The sequence below is a fragment of the Petromyzon marinus genome, chromosome 1 (assembly GCF_048934315.1).
Source record: "Petromyzon marinus isolate PM22_M1 ecotype Great Lakes invasive population chromosome 1, UKy_Petmar_22M1.pri1.0, whole genome shotgun sequence".
Taxonomy (NCBI): domain Eukaryota; kingdom Metazoa; phylum Chordata; class Hyperoartia; order Petromyzontiformes; family Petromyzontidae; genus Petromyzon; species Petromyzon marinus.
Window position 1 is genome coordinate 26,304,816 of NC_133667.1, and position 13,028 is coordinate 26,317,843.

At 46.8% G+C, this 13,028-nt stretch overlaps 1 protein-coding gene and 1 long non-coding RNA gene across 3 annotated transcripts in view; one reads left to right on the forward strand and one right to left on the reverse strand.

Annotated features, from left to right (window-relative positions):
* LOC116943662 (uncharacterized) lies at positions 1-9,891 on the forward strand. Its single transcript, XM_032956703.2, has 10 exons — positions 1-933; positions 2,855-3,061; positions 3,793-4,073; positions 4,539-4,792; positions 5,497-5,661; positions 5,915-6,593; positions 6,824-6,994; positions 7,876-7,955; positions 8,409-8,501; positions 9,772-9,891. The coding sequence occupies exons 1-10, from the start codon at positions 407-409 to the stop codon at positions 9,889-9,891; spliced, it is 2,577 nt and encodes an 858-aa protein (XP_032812594.2). The 5' UTR covers positions 1-406.
* Positions 8,019-13,028, reverse strand: part of LOC142924265 (uncharacterized) — a 17,811-nt gene continuing 12,801 nt past the window's right edge. Inside the window, exons 2-4 of one of the 2 annotated variants that reach the window (XR_012941449.1) lie at positions 12,441-12,624; positions 9,748-11,584; positions 8,019-8,432 (exon numbers count right to left, since the gene is read on the reverse strand). This is a non-coding gene — a long non-coding RNA (uncharacterized LOC142924265). Of the gene's footprint in view, positions 8,442-9,747; positions 11,585-12,440; positions 12,625-13,028 lie in introns of both variants that reach the window. The other variant, XR_012941448.1, reaches the window with a different exon arrangement.

Sequence of the window (13,028 nt, forward strand, 5' to 3'; positions counted from 1 at the left end):
TGCGGACTCACCCCGTAGCAAAATGGCCGCCTGGAACGCACGCACATCACCCCCCATCCTTGTTTGACGTGCTTGGTGCGAGTTAAAGCAACAAAATTTTATTTAAAACATTAAACGCAAATAGGTGACGAAAAAAATCAGAGGCGGACGAATAACAATGCGCATTTAAAATGCAATCGCCGTCTGTTTAATTATCTCCGAGTTCGCAATGGGGTCCGTGCCAGAGCCGAGTTGCCCCCTTTGAAGCCCTTCGCAAAACAACACCGGCGGCTGCAACTTCTCCCGCGGAAACTTAACTGCATTTCGCCTCAATTACAGCCCGAATTACATCCAAAACCTCAGAAAACCAACAAGGATACGCGCGACAACCATTCATGCGAACAATATACTGCAATTTCCGAACAAAATGAGCGAAAATCCCGCCTCGCCGGATCCCGTCGCTGAGGGGGCCGATCCGGCCTGGCCGCGCCGCCAGGATAGATCGCCCTCCCCACGGCAGACGATCCAGGCGAGCTCGAGGCTTTGCAGACCGGGTAGGCCTCGTCTTCGGTCCTTCGACAACAGCGGCGCCAACAAATCGACAACCTCCCCAACCAAAGGAGACGCGCAGATTCAGGGGCTCAGCCACGAGCTGCAGCTGGGCTACCGCTTGCTGCAGGACTTCACCACGGAGCGGTACAAGGCGGTGGGATCGCACTTCTTGGGGCCGGAGTACGCGGCGGGGAAACAGGCCGCTACGGGCCCCCCCGTTTGCCTGGGCGCGATGCGGGAGAGGTTCACGCGGGGCCGGTACGCGAACCTGGCCGAAGTGGTGTCGGACCTACGGCTCGTGGTGGAGACCTGCTACCGCGCACGCGGCGTGGACCACTGGCTCAGTAAACGCGCGCAGCGCATGGAGCTCATCCTGGAGCAGAAGCTCGCGCTGCTCTCCAGGTTAGTGGCGATGAGAATGATGATGCGACTGTTGTGTGTGTGTCTAAGTGGCCTGGGGTGCGTGGATAGACTGGGACCTGTCGTGCAAATATGGGGGTTTAATCAGGGAAATGACATGTGTGTGTGATAAGTGCGAGTGAGGTTTGTGTATATGTGCAACATAATTGTGGGATATGTGTTCAAGATGACCGTGTATCCTGTGACGTGGGTGAGCGGCCTGCAACCCGTCATGGGAATGTGGAATTGCTACCACAGGAACTTACAACTTTGTGTGAGATGTGCGTCTGGTTTTGAGAGCGATACGTGTATGTATGACCTATAGACCCTGTGTTGTGTCATGGGAATGTGCTATGTTCACTGAATGTGTAAGAAACGTTTTTCATATTGACTTAAAGCTTTCGTGACTGCAGGAATTCATACTCTTTGGGTCTTTCGGTAAAGTCCAAGAGTAATCGTTTTTCATATTGGAAGCATCGTTACATCACTTATTATGCCGTGTAACGTCATCGGAACATCGTGGCGATGGCGGTTTTGTAAACGTTTGTGTCGTTACGTTTCTGTATATTATGGGTGTATCGATTTTTATAAAGGTGAATTAAGCACCTAGCTTGGTACAAGCGCTGCTGTGACGTCACGTCGGTTGCTACAATTCGGATTAACCCTTTCCCATTCCGATGATACTTATATTTGAGATTTTTTTAAAGGCTCGTTCGTATTGCTATCTCTCATTGGTATTCCAAAATTTTTTTGCCACCATTAACCGACGTCTAATATATTTTCGAATATTTTCATCACCGTAATATCCAATTCTCGCATTCACTATTCGATTTATTTATCCTATATGAATCGTTACACTCTGAGTGTAGTATGTGTGATTACGTTACGTTGTAGGTATGTGTGTGCTATTTAATTATAGACGACACATTTCGAATGACCCTCTTAATTTATTGATTAATGAAAAATCCACAGCTCCATATCTTGCAGAGGAGGCTTTACATAATACATTTACAGGTATTCAGATTGGTGAGAGACATGCAAAGACTTTGTAATGAAATGTTTTCTCGATAATTCCCCCCCCCCCTATTAGTGGGGCTTTCATGAATGGATCGCCCTGTTTAATGAGGGTGATTATATGTTCAGTATACAAGAGTACTGTATATATACAGTACGTGTCAATCATATAAAACAAAAATACATTGACAACAACAATCACTTTTTTTAAGCTAATGGATTTCTAAATTGGTTTGTAATTTATCATGAACGCAAGGCAGTGTAAGGGAAGTGCCCAGGCTCATCTCACATTGTATTTTGCTCGTGAATGCATGTTAAGTCAATTTATCACTCACTGCATGTAGCAAGCACAAACCCAATGCATTTCTATTGTGACTGGTCACTGGAAACTTGTTTTTATTTTTGCTAGCAGCAGAGGGCAGTGCAGCATAATACATCGTGAATCCATACTAATCAATATGAAGTATGGAGAAGTCCTCATTAATCGGTGGATTGACAACATTTTGTGTGCATGTTTTATGGATTTCCCAAGGTTTTCCACCTCACCTCTCTCAAATTAATCCACTGCCCCTCATGTGCAGTCTGCTCCAGCAACCAAGGCTTTTATTAAAGCTCCCAGTTAACCTTTGCTCAGTGGAAGGTCTCTCCAGCTTCTCTATTGCCCTTATGGTCTGACATTCAGGTATGCCTCACTTGAGTTTCATAACTTTTTCAGAAGGTTATCTCACTGGTCAATGCATGTTGGTGAAGGTGAGGCCTCTTAGATAAGATATCACTCGCCACTGACATTAGCCATGGCCGGGAATCAAACTCAGGACGCCGGGTTCATAGCGTAGTTTTGCGATAATCATTGTGCCGCTGTGCCCCCCTTTATTATTAACATGTATTTACTTGTATTTCCCCCCTCCAGGCCCCTCCGAGAACAGACCTCGCTGTACGCCACCACACACGGTCGCTATGGTAATGACGATGACCGCTCGCCAGGCCTCGTATCGTCGCGCCGGCGAGCCACAGCGCGCTCTGCCTACTCTTCGTCTCCCACCGCCTCTGCAGGAGAGTCAGCCATGGTGACGGCAATCAGAGCCGAGGAGCAGCAGAAGGCACGGGACGAGAGACGGTGACCATCTCACCAAGATAGCAAACACAAAGCGGAAACTGAAAATTGTATTTTAGTAATTTCCTCACTCCCTTTATATTCCACTTGCCTTTAACCATATCACCCAAAATGCATCTCATCTCAGATCTCAGAAGCTAAGCAGATTTGAATCTGGATGGTGCTTGGATTGGTGGCCACCATGCATATAACAGGTTTTATACGCTGTCACCAAGCTACATGGTGGTCAGTAGATGGCAGTTATGATGTACTGTTGAGCTTACCATACTTTGCAGCATTGTAAAGTTTGGTCAGATAACCCCCAGGACGCACACGGCGTGGGGAGGCCCTCATATTATCCAAAGGGCTGCACATTGACACACTCCCCTTGCGCTGATGTTCATGTCATCGTGTTGTCCTGACACGATTACACCTCCATTTGGCATTCACAATGAGCAGCTTGACATTGTTCCGAAGAACTGCCCTGAAAGATGTCACACTCTGAGCAATACGATTGAAATTACTGTAAGATTTAAAATAGTATTCTTACAAGAACTATGTATTATTAATTAATTCTTCAGGAAAAATAATCCCTCTCTCCCCCCTCGCAGCTTGCGTGAGTAGGAGCATCATAAGTTGAAGGAAGAGAACCTCCACTACTCTTATCCCACAGTAACTATAATAATTATAAAGTAATCCTACAGAACTAACTTGATTATAATGAGTCATCTCTCCTTCCCTTCTTGCTTGTGCAGCGTGCGTGATCAAGAGCGTCGCGAGGCGGAGGAGGCCAGCCTCCGCCACGCCGAGGAATGGGAGCACGCCCTCTTCTCCACGGCCGCCCCCCTCGTTCCTGAGGAATTGTGGGAGCTGCCGGCTGTGGGCCATTTCCTTTGCCTGGCACAGTCAGCGCTTGGGCTCCCGGAGTTGGCATTCTACGAGCTCGAGCGCTGCCTGCTCATGCCCCGTGCCAGCTCCTTCCTCGCACGCATCATGACGGCGCTGCTGCTTCCGCCACACAGAAGGCACAGACACGGTGAGCGAGGTGGGGATGGCCGCGTAGCTATTGGACGTGCAGGTGGTACAGCTGCACTGAGGGGGCCCACTGACCGGAGGAGTCCAGGCACCGGGCTATGAAGTGGGGGGGAAATTGATTAGAGGTGCGGATCCAATTTCATTCCTTGCACCATAGCTCATACCAACCACACTACACCACTGTGTGGTGGTGAGTGGTGGTGGTTTTCGAGTTTTATGTTGGCGAGTGCTTTGAGTGACAGTGGTGAGTGTTATGACTTATCTTCAATGTGCTTCCCACACGCATCTCTCATGTTTCCACTATGCTTCCCTTGGCTTTTCTCATTGTTTTACCCTTGCTTTCAACCACGTACTATCATACCTCCCCAACACTTATAATCTCTTCCACTTTGCCTCTTTTTCAACATTGTCGTCTCCTACCCTCCCCTTTCCCCCATGCATCCCTGATCAACCCTACCGTGCCCAGCTCCAGGAGGAGGAAACAGCACGGGCAGCGGTGCTGGCGTTGGGCGCAGCATGAGCTACGCCGTGTGGGAGCGGCGTCTTCGCGAGCGTGTACGTGCGTGGTACGCCGATGTCGGCGCCGCCCCCTGCGCCGCTCTGCGCGCACGGGCGCTGGGGCTGCCCCCGCAGCTCTTCGCGGTCCTCGGGGAGTCGAGCCCGCTTGAGAGCCGGTCCTTCCATCAGCTGCCGCTTGCCCAGCGTGTCTGGCTGCTCAAGGTGCGTGGCAGGGAGAGATAGCGCACGCACGGCCTGGCCATGTACAGCGAGGCCTATGGTTACTTTGGGCCATACACGGCTTGTTGCATATGGCCCGCAGGCACGTGAAGCCTACTGCTTTGAAATGAGCCGCACGTGATGTTTACACATCACTCCAAGCATCTTAGCCCCACGAATCGAGTATTGGAGGGGAATATTTTTGACCTGGCAACATTGTGTTATTTTATTGCGGTTAATCACTTTTGGTACTGTGAGCACCTCTTTCAGTGACAGAATTGACTGATATGTGTGTTCATGTGTGGTCTGGTAAAGGTATTTGACAAGCCTATTCCTCTTCTTTGGTTATTTTGGTGAAGTCACATAGAATGAGAATAAAATAATAAAATAAAATAACAATAAAATTCTCACGACGTTTTGGCCACAACACAAGTGGTCTTCTTCAGGTGAAAGGAACAAACCTGTCGGGACGACAGAACTTCATTGAAATCTGTCGGGACGACAGAGCTTTATTGAAAGCTTTAAATCGAAATTTAAGCCTATTCCTCTTCCCACCCCTCTACTCCTTTTCCTCCACTATCTTGCTATTCCATCCTTGCTCTGCCCTTCCGTTTGTCTCCCGTCTCTCACCTCCATTTATCTCCCCACTCTCCACCCTCACGTCGCTCCATTTCTCCTTCCTCTGTCCACCCCTCCCCCCCCCATAGGGCCTGTGCGAGCACGTGTTTGAAACTGAGCGCTCGGTGCAGGCGGCTGTGCTGGCCCAACCCATCCACGAGTGCCGCGAGGTGGTCTTGGGATACGACGCCCATGACTTCTGCTACATCCACTTCCCACAGTTCTGCGGCCTCGACTTCCGTGTCTACAAACAGGTGACCTTTCACCCTGATGGGTCAAGGGTCATGAGTAACAATAGTAGGAATATCAAGAATGCAGCAGTAGAAGTAGCATAAGAAGTTGCATTATCATTATGATCATCAACAGCACCAATAGTAAAAATATCACCATAATCATCATAACTAACATCTTAATTGGCATCATTAATATCAGCAACAGCATCATCATCATTACACACACTTGATCCCATCTTATAAAGCAACCTACTTGTTGTACTGCCTCCCACAGGCTCCCCTGGGTCCGCCCGCCTACCCACCTCCTGCCATCCACGTGCGACGCCATTCAGCCACATCCGGCTTCGGCTCAGCCAAAGCAGATGCTCTCTCTACCAGCCCAGGGGCGGCGGTGTCAGCTGATGCAGCTGTGTCGGCCGATGCATCTCCGGGTGTGAAGGCTGGGGTCAAGAGAGAGTGGTGTCTGGAGAAGGGTGGTGGTGATTGTGGCCGCACTCGTTGTAGTGGTGGTAGTGGAGTTGCTGATAGAGGTAGTAATGACACTGAAGGAGTTGGTAGTGGCTGTGGTGATTGTGGTAGTGAAGTTAGTGGTGGTGGTGGTAACATTGACGTAGTTGGCATTTGTGGTGGTGTCGTTCATAGTGGAGTTGGTGGCTGTCGTCTTGATGGTCAGCTAAGTGGTGGAGGTGATTGGGGAAGCAGTGGTGATATTGATGGACTTGAAGATGGAGTTTCTAGTGGTGGAGTTGAAGGTCCCTGTGCCTCGTTAAGTTCCCACCTCATCAATGGCCTCCGTTTCACCACCCCTGCCACTACCTCCTCCATCTCCTCCTCCACCTCCTCCAACACGATGAAGATGATGAAGAAGATAATGAAGACATCGTCTTCACAGCAAAAGGGTCACGGCAAGAAGAGGAAGAAGCGGAGGAAGAGGAAGATGGCGCAGATGAAAGGTGAGTGACCTCTACAACTTATCTCAATGCCTGCGATCCAGCACACTGCTACTACTGCTGATGTGACCGGTGCTGCCTTTGCTGCTACTGATGAAATTGCTGTTGCTGCTGTTAATGAAAATGCTTTTGCTTCTGCGTGTTTCCACTGCTGTAATTTTAGTTTCTCCTTCCTGCTACTTCTGCTGCTGTTGCTGATTTTTTTCTACTTTCTCTTTCTACTACTGCTGCAGAATCACGTCAAGATGATGTGGAAATGTTGTTTGGAGGAGGAGGTGATGGTGGTGATGGTGGTGATGGTGATGATAGAGGAGGTGATGGCAATGACGCTGGCACAGAAAATGTTGCGGTCGCAGTCAAAAAACGGAAAATTTCAACCAAAAAGAAGGAGAAACCCCGCAAAGGTGAGAAGAGAGAGACAAAGCTAGGAGTGGTGGCAGTGCATGCTGGTGATCCAGTACTACCGTGGAAGCCAGGGTTGGTGGATCTCGTAGAGATTTGTGAAACTCCCAAACCCATTGGGTTGTGACGTGGCCTAGAAATGGCAGTAGAGCAGGCGTATTATTTGGATCTTTCGGTAAAGTCACTTAGATGGGTTCAAAGAAAATAACAAAAACTACGACATTTCGGTCGCAACATAAGCGGTCGTCATCATCCTGATGAACCTATCTACGTGACTTTACCGAAAGACCCAAATAATATGAATTCCTGCAGTTACGAAAGCTTTAAGTCAAGATTTAGAGCAGGCGTGTTTGTGAATCCATCTCTGTGGACCTTTGGGTGTTATCCCCTAGTATGGACGGTTGGTTTTCTCCGTGTACTTTAGTTTCGTCCCACATAAACTAAAACCCTCCTGAATCAATTGACCTACTTTTCTGTGTATGTCTTTTGCTTTATTGTGTGTGTGTGTTTTTAGTAGGAGTGTCGCAGTGGTTATCACACTGCACTATAACCTTGGTGACCTCTGTTCGATTGCCAGTTGCAAATAGCGTCAGTGGCTAGTGGCATCTAAACCTCTCTTGGGTCTCCCCGAGGTCAACTCAGCCTTAAATGAGTACCTGGTGTGGTGTGTGTACACATCAGCACTGGGGAAACAAAGATAGCCACACATGATTATGGCAACATCACCCTCTTGTTCAACGTACCAGCCTGTTAAAGGCTATACAGGGGATATTTGTCTTTTTAGCAGTGTGTGTGTGTAGTGTGGGTAATTAAATTAACAGATGTTTTGAGTCTTGAAGACCCATTTTAAACTAATGAGGGAATTTTGACTTTGTTTGTTTAGGAAAACGTCCAGCCAGCGCAAACCTAGTGAAGAAACTGAAAGAGGGCAATATGTCCCCTACGTCAGAACCACAGTTTAAGGTGAGTGAGGGTGATAATGTTGATAACAATGCCGATAGTGATAAATGCACAGGGAACACTGCGTTTAAGGATGAAAGTCTTTATTGAGGCTCAAATCTAGGAGACTAGGTTTCTGGATCTTGAGACTCAGAGAGACCAAATTCAGGATCAGAGACTTTATTTACACTTTACTGAAAGAGGCCAGATCTCGGGATCTTAGAGACTCCAGAGAGATCAGATATCAAGTAGACCAGGACTCAGGATCTTGAGACTCATCTGTGTCTCAATATATTTTGAGTCTCAGTTCCTGGACACCATGTTTCAGGCTCATGAGACTCAGGGAGACTGAGTCTCAAGCTCTGGAGCCTCATTTGGTTCTCAGGATCTTGCTAATTAGGATATTGAGGCTCCTGTGTCGGTCGTGAGTGGAGGTAAGGTTCTTCTGCCCCGTTCCCCTGCCCTCGCTGCTGTCAGCTCGTGTGCAGAAACCTGCAGGACCTGAGGGATCTCATCGCAGAGGTGGAGAAGCAGAGGATGGAGGTGGAAAGTGGTGTTCGAAGAAAAACGGTCGGGTTGACTAATGAACCACCGATCAATACGCCATACCAAACACCATGCCATGTACCACACACAGTTGTTTTCCTTTGGAAAGACTTGCCCCTGTCAGAGGAATGTGGAATTTTACCACTTGCTCAGGACTGGAAATAGGAAATGAACACAGCCCCAGCCTCATTGGAGGGGGGAGACACTTTTGAGTGTGTCTTTGTCTGCATACACATGTGTGTCTGTGTGTCTATATATTTGCATGGATACAGATATGCAAGTTTGTGTACATATTTACACTTTCTAAATCTTTGTTATTGCTATCATTAACATAACCAACACCAGCATAAACACCACTATGTCCATAATCATCACACCCACCATAACTACCACCATTATTATGACCACCACCATCATAACCACTACACCTAACATCACTTCCATAACCACCGCAATCACTGTCACAAACCACCATCATCTCCAAAACAACCATCGCCACCTCAAAAACCCAACACTACCATTATCCACGAACACAATACCCTGGTGTCTACAAACTAAGTTGCCTCTGTGGTAGTAGTTACATTGGAGAAACCAAACGCCATGTCTCGGACCGCATTCGTGAACACAAAGCAGACCTTAAACACGGTAGGACCAACACCTCGGCCGTAGCAGATCATTGTTCTAATTCAGTAGGCTCACATGCCATTGACTTTTCCAAGACAGAGGTTCTTTGTAAGCCATCTGGCTTCCATGAGAGATTCGTTCATGAGGCTATCCACATATACAAGCACAGAGACAATTTAAACCGAGAAGATGGATTCTATCTTAGCAATCATTGGAAAGATTTGATAAACCATTTTAGTTCTTAATTGATTGTTCACACTTACAGTGGCTTTCAGACAGCATACATTATAAAAAATTTCGTCTCCCCCCTCCTCTTTTCAAAATATAGATGAACTAGTCCTTGGTAAACTGCCAAATCGCTGCGTGTGACGCTAACGTTTTTTTAAATAAATAAATAAATAGATGCGCCGTTTATAAATACATTTATGCAAACCAACACACCTGAAGACGACCGTTTGAGTTATGGTCGAAACGTCGTGAGAATTTTTTATTGTTTTATATATATTTTATTATTTTGTTGTTTCTCTTCAACGTGACTTTACCGAAAAAACTAAGAATATGAACTACAATTACCGCCGTCATAATTCCCACATCCAACGCCGTTACCTCTAACCACTATCCCAACCACCCGCGACCTCTAACCCACCTCCCGTGTGTGTCTTCGCTACAGGAAAAGAAGTCATTCAGGCGGAGGAGGGTGAAGGACCTGCACGAGACTCTGCTGCGGCTCCTGAACGAGCTGGTACCCTGGGAGCAGAAGCTGCACAAGGCAGCGCACAGGATGAGGTGAAGGAGATAGTCGCTCAGACCCAGGGCTCAAACCCCGAACCCTGAACCCAGGGCCTCAGGAGCATGGCAAGATTCAGCAGTGTGGAAGGGGCGAGCAAACAGGACATTTGTCACAGGGGCACACACAAAAATACATATATTTAATAGCGGCAAGTACCCGGCATTGCCCGGGCGAAAAAGACAGACACACATCGACCTACACACACTTACAGACATTGACCCACACAAACAAAGACATCGACTTACACACACACACACATGGACTCGCACACACAGACATCGACTTTAGATACACAAACATGGACTAACACACACAAAGAAATGGACTTACACACTCACATGGAGCCACACACACATCGACTGACACACACACCACACACACATCGACCCTCACACACACACATGGACCCTCACACACACACACACACATCGACTCACACACACATCGACTAACACACACAGACACATCGACTCACACACATGGACGTACACACACACAAAGAAATGGACTAAGACACTCACATGGAGCCACACACACATCGACTCACGCGCACATCGACTGACAGACACATCGACTCACACACACACATGTACTTAGACAGACATAAATATTAAGAAATGTACTATTTTAATTGTAAAATCTTAGTTGTCTATGCACGCAGAAAACACGCACACACATTAACACACACACATCGACTGACACACACATATCGACTCACGCACACACACATGGACTCTCACACACACATCGACTGACACACACACATGGACTCACACACACAGACACGTCGACTCACACACACATATCGACGCAGACACACATTATTTAAAATTGAAGTAACCTAATTGTTAAATATTAGTTGTGTACACACACCACGCACACACATTGACTAACGCACACACATTGACTAACACACACACAGCGACTGACACAGAGATATCAACTCATGCACACACACATCGAGTCGCACACACATCGACTGATACACACACACATGGTGGCAGACACGCACATGGACTCACACACACACACAAGGACTTAGACACAATTAAAAATATATTAATATTATGAATGTAATATTTGCAAGGTGATCATTTTAAATTCAGGTTTCTGTCAATGTTAGTTGACAAAATAATATTATTGATGACCAAGGTATTGAAATAATATTAGTTGTGAGCACACAAAAATCAATGTTTTAATATTTTGAAGGAGATTAATTATTACAATAACAGGATTATATGTACGTGAGTTTAGTGAAAGAAGCAAGGAAGATAAATATTAGTTGTTTGCACACAAACAGTATTAATGTAATATTATCAAGGTGGTTATATAAAAAAAGTTTTCTATAAAGGTGAGTTGACAAATAATAAATATAATAATGACAAAGTGATTGTTAAAAGATTAGTTGTGAGCAGGTAAACAAAAATAGTAGGCTGCACACAAACATAGTTAATGTAATATTAGCAAGATGATTATTAAAAAACTCGGTTTCTATCAAGGTGAGGTTAGGGAAAGAAGCAAGGAAATGGTACTTAACATTGCCGTGGTGAGGCCTAGTCCCGTGTAGAGCCCCCGTCCTTGCCTAGAGCGCGCAGCTGGCCGAGGTGTCACCTTGGCAGGCTGGGGGCTGGACCGCTTCCCCCGGCCGTGCTACAATAATACTATCTAAGTGCTATAATAATATCTAGGGGCTCTATAGTAGTAACATGACGCATTGGGGTGGGGTGGGGAGAAGAGGACATCACACTGTGAAGAAATAACCTCAGCGTTTTGTGTGTTTTAGTTGCATGTTTAACGCGAATTAAAATTTGTGCCGATTGTGTGTGCGTTGTTAGGGGCAACCCCTGTCAGCAGTGCAAAGTGTAATGTTATAAATGCTTATAATACTAATGTGTGCGACGTACCTTGTAGAGTGTGCAGGCAAATAAAAAAGGCCGCACACCTCCAGCGATGGTGCGTGTGGGTTGCTAGGGGCTAACCGTGATCAGCGTTGTGCGCATGCGCAGCTTGCTGCGTTGTCCCGCCCCGAGTGGTGAAGGAAAATAAATAAATAATCGCGAAACTACATTAATTAATATAGAGAAATCGCAAAAAATGCTATTTAAACTATTTTAAAGGTGACGGACGGGAAAAGGAAATAGCGCTTGCCGACCCATGGGGCTTACGGCGTGCCACCCGGCAAATTTTATTTTACGTAAACCCCACGGTCCGAGAGCCAAATCCCTCGCAAGCGCCCGTGCGCAGACAGACAGAGGGACAGACAAAGAATGCCTTTTATAGGTAAGATTTGTAATAAAAGAAGCGTGACAGTTTATTCATACTGAGAGAATTCTTGTTAAACTCAAAGGCGGCCATATTTGGTGTTGGCCACGCAACCCTTATTCGTGTGCTATGCTGGCCTTCATATATGCTTGCTAACAGCACCTTCCCCAACAGTCTATTAAGGCTATATGAGAGATCTTTGTCATTGTACGGGAAGGGGAGAGGATAGTGGGGAAGAGGGTCTTTTCTGCTCTAGTTTCCTCAGGTCAAAGATACCTCACGTTTACCTTGCCTCAGAGGTGCTGTAGTTTCCAACATAGCCATTAGAAACCAATCAAGCCATTATGAACATCCGTGTGCGGTCTTCGCAGGTCGAAGATGAAGAAGGAGTTTGATGATTTTTCGGCACGGGTGGAAAGGGGTGACGAGGTGGACGAGGAGGAGGAGGGAGAGTGGCTGAGCGAGGACGACCTGGGGAGACGTGTGAAGGAGGAGAACGAGGAGGAAGGGGAGGTGCAGGGACCGCAGACCGGTGAGACAGAACTTGGCATTATAATCATCATCATCGTCATCAATATCATCATCATTGAGAGCATCATTAATAGTAGTTGGATAACCTAGATTATTATTTTTGTCACCACCACCATCATTTCACAACGACAAAGATTATTTGTATAACTAAAGTGCTGGGCAAGTGCTGCTCGAGAGATTCAGTGAAGGCCAGCACAGCCTATCCCAGTGCTGATGTTTAAATACCGAAACAGCTACTCACATAAGGCTGATATGACCTGGGTGGTGCCCATCACTAGTCCAGACACCACTTTCCATTAATTTAGGCCGTGCCCAGGCATCAAACTTGGGTCATTCTTAGCGCA